This window comes from Alosa sapidissima, chromosome 10 (genome assembly GCF_018492685.1).
Source record: "Alosa sapidissima isolate fAloSap1 chromosome 10, fAloSap1.pri, whole genome shotgun sequence".
Classification (NCBI taxonomy): Eukaryota; Metazoa; Chordata; class Actinopteri; order Clupeiformes; family Clupeidae; genus Alosa; species Alosa sapidissima.
This window is the reverse complement of record NC_055966.1, coordinates 19,776,622-19,789,897: the sequence shown is the minus strand read 5'-3', so window position 1 is coordinate 19,789,897 and position 13,276 is coordinate 19,776,622. Positions and strand designations below refer to the sequence as shown.

At 41.7% G+C, this 13,276-nt stretch overlaps 1 protein-coding gene across 2 annotated transcripts in view; it reads left to right on the top strand.

The window, feature by feature from the left end:
* The first annotated feature begins 3,146 nt into the window (after nucleotides 1-3,146).
* The window catches only part of slc9a1a (solute carrier family 9 member A1a), a 47,954-nt gene continuing 37,824 nt past the window's right edge, over nucleotides 3,147-13,276 (top strand). For both annotated transcript variants that reach the window (XM_042107113.1, XM_042107112.1), the window contains exon 1: nucleotides 3,147-4,310. In XM_042107113.1, the coding sequence (XP_041963047.1) occupies nucleotides 3,998-4,310 (313 nt within the window). In that variant the 5' untranslated portion in view covers nucleotides 3,147-3,997. The remainder of the gene's footprint in view (nucleotides 4,311-13,276) is intronic.

Genomic DNA, 13,276 nt, shown 5'->3' with positions numbered 1-13,276 from the left:
TTATATCTATTCATAGGATAAGCTTTTTATTGAAGATTAAAATAATGTATTGTTAATGACCGAAATCTACAGTATACCATCTACATTAATGTAATGTAATGTTATAATTCCAACACACTAGGTAATGTAATTCTAGCAGTCAATCCTGCCACTTATTTGTCTAGACCAAAAGTGCCAAAAACTGAAGCGGAGAAGTGTGCTTACTCATGCTGAAGAGGTAGAGCAGCACACTGGCTGAGGCCTGCCATTATACACGGTGTGCAATCTTGTGGTGTGCCACTAATGAAAAAGTGCTTCCAGAAAATCGAGACTAAGATAACATTAGTCATTCCCTAAATGATAGTATGTCCTCACTGGATTGATTCCTAAGAAAAAGAGCTGGCTGTAATGTATACATTTCTTTAGTCTAATTGTAATGTCCTTGTAATGTCTACATTTCTTGAAGTGTAGTCTAATTACTGGAAATTTTGTAAATGACATGACTTTCAAATGTTGTAAATTTTGTAAATGACATGACTTTGTGTTTTTGTGTCTAACAGTCTTTGCCAATTAGCCTATTTTCTGTTTTGTTTGTAGCCTTTTTTGGGATGACTCAGATACCAACCACTCTTAGGCTCTAGGTCGAGGTGCTAATTTAGTCTAGTTGGGTTGTTTTCCTGCACACATGGTGGTCAGACGTGCGCAGAACACAAGTTTTGTTTACTATGAAAAGGAGAAGGCAAAAATAGACATCTCTCTGGAGCTTTACGATCCGAATCTGGGTCACAGAAGAATGATTTTCTGAGCTGAATCTGGCAAAGGTACATTTCCAGCTTTGCTTTGTTAATAGAGAAAAAGAGGACAAATATCCTCTCGTGTAGGCTCTAAAGCAGCATCTGAGATGTTAAGAGAGGATCTATTTTTGTAGCTTCTAATTCAAATTTGGATAATTTATCTCATGATGATTCACCATTACCTCCTAGAAGTAATATCTATATACCGTGTGGTGATATATATCACTGTAGGTATAAAACTGAACTTCAAACATCCCACATGTGAGATGACAAGGTTGTTACATTCAATGTGGTTTTGACAGAAACCATTACTGAACTGTGTGTACACTCTGGATTTGAAACCACGTCTCCAGAGGTTTTTGGGTTCTTGTGGGTTTGAGAAGTGCATACATATCTAAGCACGTAAGCAAGTTAAAGGAGTTGAGGCAGTTTTGTGTTTTAAGTTGCATGGCATGGGGTGCCCTGACCACAGGCTGTGTAGAGTCTTTTATTTACCCAAATTATTTGATGCAATTTGGCATCACGCTGCAACAGTTTGAGCATGCAAAAACACACTGCTGCTATTTCAGCCCTCACCACAACAGATGCTGGTTTGGAGAGGAGAGGAAGGCTGCCTGTACTAACGACAAGGTCCAGCTTGAAGGAATTCATACTGTTCCCCCGCATTGGCTATACATAAAACGTGTCCTGCCCTATGTGTGGTATAGCATGCCGCAGAAGAACAGCAAACTCCGAATGCATGCAGTACAGCATGTAGCCTGTCAGTCTAGCATTCCATGCCAGAAATAATCTCAAAATGGCATTTAAAGGAAGACGATGGGTATTTATTTTCTTTCCTTTTTTAAAGTCCTCCTTCACTGTATCTCATGAATTAAGGAAATGCAGAGAGGGGCAGCCAAAGGCTAGTTCACTCTGTGATGCTGACTGGTGCAGTATCATTGCATCAGCACGGCTTCACCTCTGCCTGAAACTCATCTACATATAGAGAAAACAAAAGTCCCTGGCATTCCCCTACACAGCAGATGTGAGGGTCATGGTGCTTTGGGGCTTTTCCCCATCTCGCTCGGTTGCACTGGTCTTGTTCGTGTCCCTGGGTATTGCAGAGGTCGGAAGAGTCAGGGGTGGTGGTGGTGGTGACAGCCCTGGATATGACAGTAACAGGGGTGTAGTGGTAAAATAAGAGGTGGGTAAACTATGAATTATGTGATCATAAGGTGGAATGGACCATGCACTATCAGATTTTTAAAAAAGGCATTCAGAACATGATTGAAGATGGTGGAGGTTATTGTCCAATGTTACAATAGCCTATAGCTGCTATAGTTCCTAGAGTGTTGATGAGTGTACATGCCAGTATTGTGAATGTGGATAATAGTGTGATTTTTGAATGTTAAAATTGCAATTGGTTAATAAACTATATTTCTGAAATTGCAGAGATGGATAAACCGCCTTTACTTGCGTTTAGCCTCCACTAAAGCCATAGACAGTATAAGGAGAAGAGTAAGGAGAGGTCACCAGGCCACTAAAGTGCTCTGTTTAAAGGGTAGCCTAAAGTCTATTAACCTGGTGCTGCAACACCTATAGTCACAGATGGTAGAAAAGATAGTCTGTTAGTAGGCTATAGAGAAAGAAGAACAAAAAACATGCAGACTCACGCACAATGGTTTGTTGCATCAGTTAAATTCCACCACCACCACCACCACTACCAACTACAACAACAACCACACACAGTCACACACACACAGACACACACACACACACACACACAATTTCACTTCATCAACAACAATGATCATTATATGTTTCAATATGTGTTTCAATATGTGACACCAGTCAGTAGACTACTCCTGATGAATGTGTTTGAACAAACAACGTGATATCAGAAATCAGGCTAGGAAATGTGTTTGCCATAATGTAATAATGACCTTTCGGTGATGAAACATCACAAAAACACCACCAGTAAGACTCAGCATTTTTAGTGTAGCCTACATTGAAACACCAAGCTGCGTGTGTGTGCCACCTGCAGTAGCCTGTCTCTGCATTGCAGTCAGTGTCAGACCAGTAGGGGGTTTATCGTAGCCTACCCTTGAAGAGGATTTGAAGGGCAGAGGCTGCTGGTTCCAATGGACATGTCAAGATGCCTTTAGGGACCGTGGGATTTCCCTCGTCTACTAATATTGATTTGTTTGGATGTGGTATAGCCTAATGGCTATGCTATTCATTCTCGCACAGTCACCGTCATCAAGTAAAACTGCATACATCATCTCAAGACAAGGCATTCGTTTCCCGCCTGCACAGTAGATGTCACTGTAGTTGAGCAAACAATTCAGCCTCTTAGTCCTCTACCTCCTCCCATTTCCAGCCTTCCATCCCGAAAGGGTGTGTGTCCTGAAGGTTGTAGGCTATTTAACTAGCATCACGGGTCTTTAGAGTACTCCGCCGGCGGGCAATATGCTGATACCATGGTATAGTTAAGCTACCTTAGCCTACGACACAAGAGGAGGATCTGCATGGGAAGTACACAGCAAAGGCTTTCGAGTTACAGCAAGCAAGCCCTCATCCTCATTCTTGAGTTCAGGGGGACATTCATCTTGACGGGACAGCACAACCTACACCAGACACCGCGTCGAATGCGTTGTTCACGGCACCCTGCGAGGCTATCGACAAATGCGCACCTTCAGTTTCTAACTGGTTTTATCAGATCTCTCACAGTTGATAGCGCGTTAGTATTTAGTTAGCCTACTTGTCTATGACTTACCACAAATCGAAAGTGCTGGAGTACTGTACGTGGTGCTTGTCAAACGTACTATCAACTGTGCGTGATGCCAGCGCAGAAATTACGGGATAGCCTACTAAACCAGCCTGTAATAGTCTTCGCTAAACATCACAGTCTCACATGACGTGATGCCACTCCAGAAGTTGTTCAACAAATCCAAGTAATCTACTCTTTGCTCTGGCGTTTGCTCCACATATTTCCTGCTTCGCAAGCCAACCAGCCTACCTGGAAAGGGTGTGCTGCTCTCAACTCGATTTCAACAAGCTCGGAAGTGAACGAGAGGGCGATGAATGAGGATACAACAGTCTTCAAGACCGAGGAAAGCCGCGCATCCTGTTAGGTCGTCATGAGACATTTTGTAGATCTCGAAACTTCACCGATTTCTTTGATACATCAAGTCCTTTTACGCTCCAGGTAGACGTGTGATATATCTTGCAGAACTTTCCTCACCATGGCTTGTCGACACTTGACACATTTAGCCTGTGGTTGGAACGGTGAAGTGGGGAGAAGACTGGTTACAGTGACATTATTGGCGGTGTTCTTGGTGGGCACAGTGTTGCCGCTTGGCGCAGCCAGCTCTCCAGAGATCACCGTTGGTTTGAACGGAGACCGTACCCCACATCAGCCCAACAACGACCATGACGATCATGCTAGTCACAACACAACTAAAAAGGCTTTCCCCGTCCTGTCCTTCGATTTCGAGCGTATAGGGATGCCGTTTGAAATATCGCTATGGGTACTGTTGGCTTCCTTGATGAAGTTGGGTAAGTTTATCACAGTTCGTGCAACAAGACATACTAATCAATAGCCTGGTTATTCTTTAGAAATGTAATCTCAATACAGAACAGTGGAATTCCAGATTGCCTGACTTGACATACAGTGTGTTACTGTAGTCAGGTTTAGGAGGAAATAGCATAGCACACATCATTTCTGAACTAGATCTGACGAGCACCAAAAAGAGTTCGTATTTCTGTTGTGTTTACTTTCATATGCAGACCATGCAGTACATTTGAAGGATTTGGGTAAACATGTACAAGACAAAAGAGTAAGCTTACTACACCCCCCCCCCCCGGTATTAGCAGATACAACGAAAACTGTGAGCAAGGGGCTGGATAACCCCCCCCCAAACACGCACACACAGACCACCTCTACTCTTGAGGTTAGGTTTTCACTTGCTCCATCATTCTTGTGAAATATGTATGTCCTTATACAGTTAGTGGCCACTTGTTACAATATTACATTTTCTATTGTGCTTCACCAGCTGCTGTGGTTAGCCTCTTACATGTGTCCTCCTCCCAGATGAGAGCTGACTGTAGGGGAAATGGACTGATTAGAGACAGGAACCGTGTTGATATCTCTTGTCCGAATCTGCTCTTCATTATGCTTGTTTAACTAATGTACTCTTCATCTGGGTTGAGTGTTGTTTGACTGAGACATCACATAAAGACACACAGGTCGTCTTCATCTCCAGAGTTCTGCTTGTCCACATGCTAGAGAGTGAAGTCAGTTGATGAATTGATGACTGATGACAACTAAAAGTACCTTTAACGTTTGGTCCCTGGTGCAGACTGAATGTGTGTTCCAAAACGGAAGAGTTACTTTTTTTTGTTGTTGCTCTGGCAGGATCTTGAGTAATGTGTTTCCGGGTTAGGTGTTGTGGTTTTAATGACTTCTGTCTGTGACTTGACAGTTTATTTATTTTTCCTCTTATTGTAGCAAACAGTCTGCAGTCTGTTTCACACCTACAGTATAGGACCCCCACCAGTGAAGTAGGTTGACACAGGGATCTTTTAGGCCGTTACTGTTAATCCCTTTTTTATACCTCCGTGAGCATGCACCCATTCATGCACAGATACACAGAACGTAACCATGCCTACACGCCTCACATGTCTCCATCATCTGCCACTGTGCCCTCTAGTCTACTCTTAGTCTCCACTCCCTGCTCAGCTTCGTCATCTAAAGTCCTGCAGGGTCCCTTACTGTCATTTGTAGTCTGAGAGAGAGAGAGAGAGAGAGAGTTGTGTAACTCTCTCTCAAAAATCTCAAAAATTACACAAAAATCATGGTGTGGTGTGTACCTTGGTTTTGAAGTCATGGTTCGATTCATTTTCAGTACGGTAAGCCTGTAGGTACTGCAAACCTAAAATTCACTGACAATATTGCTGATGCACAACAGCAATAGTATTTTGAAAAGCTGTCAAATGTTTTTTGACGTTAATTCATTAAAATAACATGGTCACTTAATACTGTATGTTTGTGTGGTAACTCAAATTTGAAACATGGCCCACGTGCAAAAAAGCCTATACTGTTGATTACTCTTAAAGGAGAATTCCGGTGTGATATTGACCTAAAGTGTAATGAAACATGATACCGAGTGTGAACGTATGTCTCATAGCCCATCTCGGCTTGTCCCCTGCACTCCAAAATCTTGTGCTAGTTAGCCGATGCTACCAACAGCTTTTTCAATAGTGGTGCTTCGGCATCGGGCTAGCCATGCAAATAAATCACTGTTTTACACCCATTTACGAGGCTCAATGTATCTCCACACTTCATTGGTAGACTTCAGAGGGCCCTGACATTTAAAACGAGACATTGAGAACTTTGAAAAAGCACTGGTAGTTTACTTACAAGACGATTTATACAGACAGTATCTTCATGAAGTTTAGCGTTTGCAGCCATCTTGAATTTAGTCACGATAAGTCGAGCAACGAGTAAGAATGAACAGGTATGATAAGGGATCAGATTCCAAAAATAATTCAGTGGAAATGCATGGATTCCAGTTGCTGCTACTGGAAGAACTTCGTGAAGATACTGTCTGTAGAAATCGTCTTGTAAGTAAACTACCAGTGCTTTTTCAAAGTTCTCAATGTCTCGTTTTAAATGTCAGGGCCCTCGGAAGTCTACCAATGAAGTGTGGAGATACATTGAGCCTCGTAAATGGGTGTAAAACAGTGATTTATTTGCATGGCTAGCCCGATGCCGAAGCACCACCATTGAAAAAGCTGTTGGTAGCATCGGCTAACTAGCGCCAGATTTTGGAGTGCAGGGGACAAGCCGAGATGGGCTATGAGACATACGTTCACACTCGTTATCATGTTTCAATACACTTTAGGTCAATATCACACCGGAATTCTCCTTTAAAGACTCAATTTGTTACTTTCGGTACACATCTGTATTGAACCTAACATCTTGTACCTAAATGGTTTGGTATGAATATGTTTACTTTTACTCCCCTAATATACACACATACAGATACATACTCAGAGTGCATTATACACATATAAAACCTTGACAGTGTGCTTGTCCTATCCTTTATAGACTTGAAGGAATTCCATTTCCATGTGATCTTGCGTTGGTTCCTCATTCTGCTTATTGTCTCTCGGTCCCAGAAATAGATCAAAATGGCTCGTAAACCCAGTTAGAGAGCAATCATAAACTATGGGCAATGCACGTGGTACCCATAATTATCAATCTTTATGATAGAGTATCTGTTGTTGTGAGCTGTAACACGCAATCTGCAATGTATTCATCCAGATAAAATGATTAGGAGAGAGGAGATGGAGTACTATGTTGAGTGGAGTTTCCTTGTTGAGTGGCCAGGGGAAAAAATGCATTTTTATTTGTCGCTGTGAGACTGAGCAGACTGTGTGTGTGTGTGTGTGTGTGTGTGTGTGTGTGTGTGTGTGTCAGCTGTCTGCTCCTGAGGGACTTGGTCACTAGCACCAGCAGCGGCTCCCAGCTCTCCATTTGAAGTGCAAACATTGCTTAGCTTGAACAAAAAAGAGAAAGTGTCTCAGTGCTGTCTGCAGCCTACCGTTCACCTTGTTTCCATCAGGTGATGCTTAACATGATGAGTCACAATGAAAACAACAGATGGGTAATTTAAAAGAATAAATGATGTTTACTCTTCCAGAACTGTTAACATTACCTCAAATAATCTTTTACTGTGGAAACTCTTTCAGTGGTTACCATTTTTAGAACATGAAGTCCTTTTGTCTTATCCCAATTGACAAACTCTCAGCATACAGTTCTCTCCTTTGGCACTATCCCATAAATACAGTCTTTATAAGTATAAGTAGGTCTTTATATATTCATAATCAATAGGTCATTTATTCTTGGTAAATCCTGAATAAGCAACTAGTTGATCTTGATCTAAGGTTACTGGTATATAGTATGGATCAAAATAGAGAGCTTACAGACTCCTAATTTACTGTCTGAATAACTTATAGTGACAGAATAATAACATATTAAAACAATGTATTAGAAGGCTATACATGTTCTATTTTGATCCATACTACACATTAATAATCTTAGATTAAGACCAAATAGTTTTCAGGATTTAAGACCAACTAGTATTCAGGACTTAACAAAAATAATTCACCTATTGAGTAAGAATAAGATATTGTTGAATAAAGACCTAATAAATGTGTAATGAGGCTTAATACAAACCTTATTGAGCACTAATACATACTGTACACATATTAGTTATGTATTAACGGCTAACGTGTTCGCTAAAATAAAGTGTTACCCTTTCTGCATACAGATATGACTGTAATGATCACTGTGGGAAAGTAAGGGAGACTGATAGAACAGTTGGACACATGGTCCCAGTGGATATCAAACACCCATCTTTAGTCTTTCAGGCAGCCAATGGACCGAGGAACAGATCGCATGTCCTATCATACATTACATTTACATTACATTACATTTGGCTGACGCTTTTTAACCAAAGCGACTAACAACATGGTAAACAGTAAGTTTTAGAACAATTCTCACAATTTTAGGACAGTTTAAAAAAAAACATTAGAGTACAGTAAGAATAAGTGCGTCGGTGAGTGCTGTTTTTAACAGTTACTTGTCAGTTTAAAACGGCTGGTGAGTGCTAGGATCAGTAAGACTTGTTGTAAGTGTTGCTATGAGAGTAGATGTTCTCTAAAGAGCTGGGTCATACTTGGAGAGGCATTTGATATGTGCAGTCATGATACTTTCTTGGCATTGCTTTATAATACACATACAATGCCTATGATACTAAACTTCACAATAGAAATACAATTATCATGCCACTTTCAGACCTTGTTCTTGATGGTCTTCTGTGAGACCATACAGGCCTTTCTGAGATGGCTCTCCTTACACTGTTGTAATTACCCCAGCTGAGGTGTTTTGCAGGGGTTTCAAGGAACTGACGCCACAGCAGCAACAACACATAAATGTTTCAGATTCAATTCATTATTGATAGCAGCTTGTCATGTTGAGCTGCCATTCAGTGCACCCGTGGGTATGGGGAACAGTTTCCCCCAGGAGTGTTCCACTCAAAGGCTCCTTACAAAAGGGGCCAGTTTCAATGCTTTGTTAACATTCTACCATCCATCACCCATTGTCCAGGGCTTTTAGTGACTCTGAGGAAAACATATTGTGCAACAGAATATCCAAAGTTTGGGGTGGGAAGTTGAATATTCAGTTAGCACTGTATTTCCATTGAGTATGTAAAATATGACAGTGAGTAAGTGAACCATTTTCTGAACTACAAGGAAATAGTGAAGTAGGCCCACTTAAGCCATTTTCCAGGCAACTTGATGGGTTTCTGACTGATAAGCCAGTAGGTAGTGTCAGTAAAGTCCAGGCTGTCAGGAGAGATTTTGTGTATCGGTTGAGCATGTTTACTCAAGTTTGTGTTGTGGGCCATAGGTTTCTCTTATCTACCACAAACATACTTAGACCCTTGATGTGGGCGTAAGTGTGCACAGGTGTGAAAGGGTTTGTCCCGTGGAACAATGGCCATGTTTGTGTTATTGCCATCTCATGGACTGCGTCATTAATTTTTACTGCGGAAAAAAAATTGCTCTTGCTGAGCTTTTTGATTGAGGTTGGTGTGATACTGCTTTGCACCAGCCCACTTGAACTCATTTACCTTTAGCAGTGTGTGCTGGCGCCTAAACAGGGTTGGCTAGAGATTAGAAGCTAGCAGTGCTGCACAATAGACAATACTGAATGTAAGACTTTGTATCGAAATGATTTACAACCTGGAAAATTCAACAAAACCACTAGAGAAGAAGTAAAAATGTTGGACTTGTCAAATCAGCTATGTTTGTTAATACTCTAGAGCAAATGTTTATCATGTTTCCTGTTCAAGCAAAAAGTTCCGTCCATTTGTTTAATCTTCGATCCATTTGTTTAATCTTAGAATCAAAAATGTAAATAATAAAAAAAATAAATGCAAAATAAAGGATAGATAAAAATGGATGTCATCTGAACTATGCTTAGATTTACAATCTCTATCACCTAAGATGACATCTCATACTGAATGTGCAGCACCAGAATGAGTGGGAAACAGGGTCACAAGGTCAATGTGCGGTTATCAATCAAGCATTTAATGGTGCCTTTGCTCCATGGAAAGAAATGGAGACTGTTGTCAAAGCAGTGTTCATAACTCTGAGCCAATAACAAAATTTTATACAGGGGCCATTAAGTTGCAAACATTTATAATGCCAATCCAAGCTGTTATCACAAAGCTCATTGCTCTCAGTGTGGGTGGTATGCAGAGGATCTCTGCAATGCAAGTGAGTCATTTCTTCTGATAGATTATGGCTTGTTGACTTAATACAACCAATACATTTGACCCAATTAAGATATGGAAGAATTTACCTTAGCTTATTCAATAGGTTATCTTTAAAACTCATTGGCTTGTCCTTGCTAATCAGAGATCACCCAAGACTCAACTGATAGCAGTAGCACAATGAAAAGGAACCCCCATCAAATGGGTTTTCAGGATAACACTTTCTTTACAGAAAATAAAGCAATCTGATAATGTGGATACACTTAGGTACTGGAAACAACACCTGCAACTCACTGCAGACTCCACAACTGAAACGTTTGTGGTTAAACACTGAAGATATAGATTTAATCGCCAGAGCTTGATGTCTGCATGGGAAACATCCGTAGGCATTTGTGACACGTAGTGTCACATTTCAGATTTTTTGTGATTGGTCAGTGGCTGTGACTGGTCACTTTTGCTATGATTGCCTTGTTTTGGGTGTAACAGCAACAGAAAAAGAATCTGGCCTCATGCCAAAGCCTCCCAACCCAGATAAAGACTCGCCATAGTTTTTGCTTATGATGTCCCGAAGGACTCCACTGTGGTTATTCAGTGCTATTCAGCGTATTTAATGTCAGCCTAAGATAATCATATAGACACTTTCAAAATCAGAGCTCACTGCCATTAGAGAGTAATTGGCAGTAATACAATTGTCTGAAAAGGAAAGGGAAGATTAATTTATATAACACATTTTCCAGTACAATGGCAACTCAGAGTGCTTGGCATAGACACAGACAAAGACAACATCAATAATCCATGGGGCAGATCCATGGGCAGTGCTCTCTTGACATGCACACAGAAGCAACATGGTGTTCTTGAACAGTCCATTAGGCCATACTAGCATGCTGCCCTTGAACAGTCTAACCAGGCAACCAGGTGACACAGCTACTGATCATACTTCCCAGCTCTGCTGACGGAGTCGGGTGGGGGGTTGTTTTTTCTGAATCGTCCCCGAAGGAATTGTTAGCGTAGGATGAGTCATAAGCACACACACCAGACACACGTGCAGCCCTAATCAAGATGACCTTGCCTGGAAGTAAAGCTCGGGAAGTTGTTGATGTTTATGTTGCCACCACTACTATGGACACTAGCCTGGCATATGGGGAATGAGGAGGGATTTATTGGTTTGTTTGGTTCCTCCGATGAGTCCTCCGTTGGGTCTTTATCCAAGTTGTTAAGGTCGACAGTTGGGTAATCAATCAAGCCTCCGAGTCTGAATCATGGTTGTAGTCATTCTGCCCAGTCAGTGTATTTAGATGAGTTTCCTGAAAGATAATCTCATTTGGACACACAAGAGTCTTGGAGCAAGCAGGCCCCAATTGTGCATCATTAACAGTAGGCTTGGCTGCATTGCATTGCTGACATTCTTGTTTTGTGTCAGCTACTGTATGGTGACCCGTGGTGGAATAAACAAACATTCCAGACGTGATGTCACAATGGACGGGTGAAGTCACATTGTAATGGCGTTGATGTGCTGACAGGTGACAGAACTCGTCCCACAGGAGGTTTATCAGCCTCTCAGCATGGCTTGTAGAACTGTTTAACCTTTAACTTAACGAAACAGGTTTTTGGCAGCATGGGGCGTAAGCTAACTGGCTAATTTGTTTTGTGTTTGGGATGGGGCCTAAGCTAACGGGCCAAGCTAACTGGCTAATTTGTTTTGTGTTTGTGATGGGCTGGGCCTAGGTTGATGGTTGGTTGGCCAAGGTTTTTTATGGTTATGGTTCAGTCCACATCAACGGGACGGACCAACCTAGCCAACCTTGACCATGCCTGGGCTGGTTAAGAGTATTTTGGGTATTGGATATTTCAATGTGGTAATATGGTGGCAGCATGGAGGGGAGTGTCTCCAGGACGCTGGTTTCACTGTTAAGCCTTCATGAGGTGTCGTGGGCCTAACTTAACGAAACATCGGTGAATGAGGGTGCCCACTTGATAACCCCAATGACATGCCGCATACTATATAGGCTACTGCTGTTGGATGGGCCATTTGTATTGTGCTTGTGACTATTTGTTGGCGGATTTGTGGGTAGTGTGCTTTTTAAAGTTAAACTTGAGCAGGGGCTTCTGAATGTGTTTTTACCTTGGATTTTGGCACAAGGGATTTTAACATCTAATCCTGTGTATTAATGTAATTACCACAATGCAGTCATAAAGGTTAGGGAACATATATTGATCCATCTGTATCCTTTTCCAACTTCAAAGCAGTGGCCTACTGCTGAAAACATCTAAGCTTTTTCACAAACAAATAAAGGCACATACTTAAACAAACATCTTACACCTCATTTGTATGGAACATCAGCCAAGATTAAGAATGGGCCTGCTGTGAGATGAAAGCAGCATGCACTACATTTTGCAATGAGGAGAGTTGTGGACGGAAATGTTTGCACAGCACCGTTGCACAATTTTGGACCTTTTGCAGACTTGTCTCTAGAGGCCTGGATATGGAAAACAATATATAAAGATGTTTTGAATCCTTACTGCCTAACTGTTTGGCCCTTTGTGTGCCTTTGTGAGTCCTTCTTGGCTGTTTTGACCTTTCACCTTGCCTGACTGACTGTCACACCAGAAGAACCTAAGGACTAAAATCCAGGAGCCGCTCAACCCTGTGTAACCTGTGAGATGAGCCAGATTAGTGCATAGTGTCTCATAAGCGTAACAGCCAATCAGTCAGCCCCGGGGTACTTTGTGATAGAGGAAACACTGTGTGGCAAAACACCCCAATGGCAGTGACACTTTTCAGTACCTGTATTTGTTCCCCTCCTTTTCTCTGTGACCAGTGGATGTGACTGCCGAGGGAAGACTTGACACAGACCAGTGGAGGTGAATTTGAAAGAGCCCCTTGTCTGCTAGTGATGAGTCATACTCATTTTCTCTCTCTCTTCCATCTCTCTTTCTCTCTCAAAGTGCCCCCTCAGTCTGGCTTTTCTAAGAGTATGAAGCAGAGGATAATGGGTAATTTAGCATTCTGGTGAGGCATTCATGACCTGGGCTCTGGTGGTTTGCACAGCCATGGCATTTATAACCGCTTTCATCTATCCAATTACGAGCTGTTCGCTTTCATCTCATTTTCGGCTTTTTCATGCCATAAATCTTCTGCCAGTGATTCACTGTCTTTTGCAAGATCTAATTCCAATG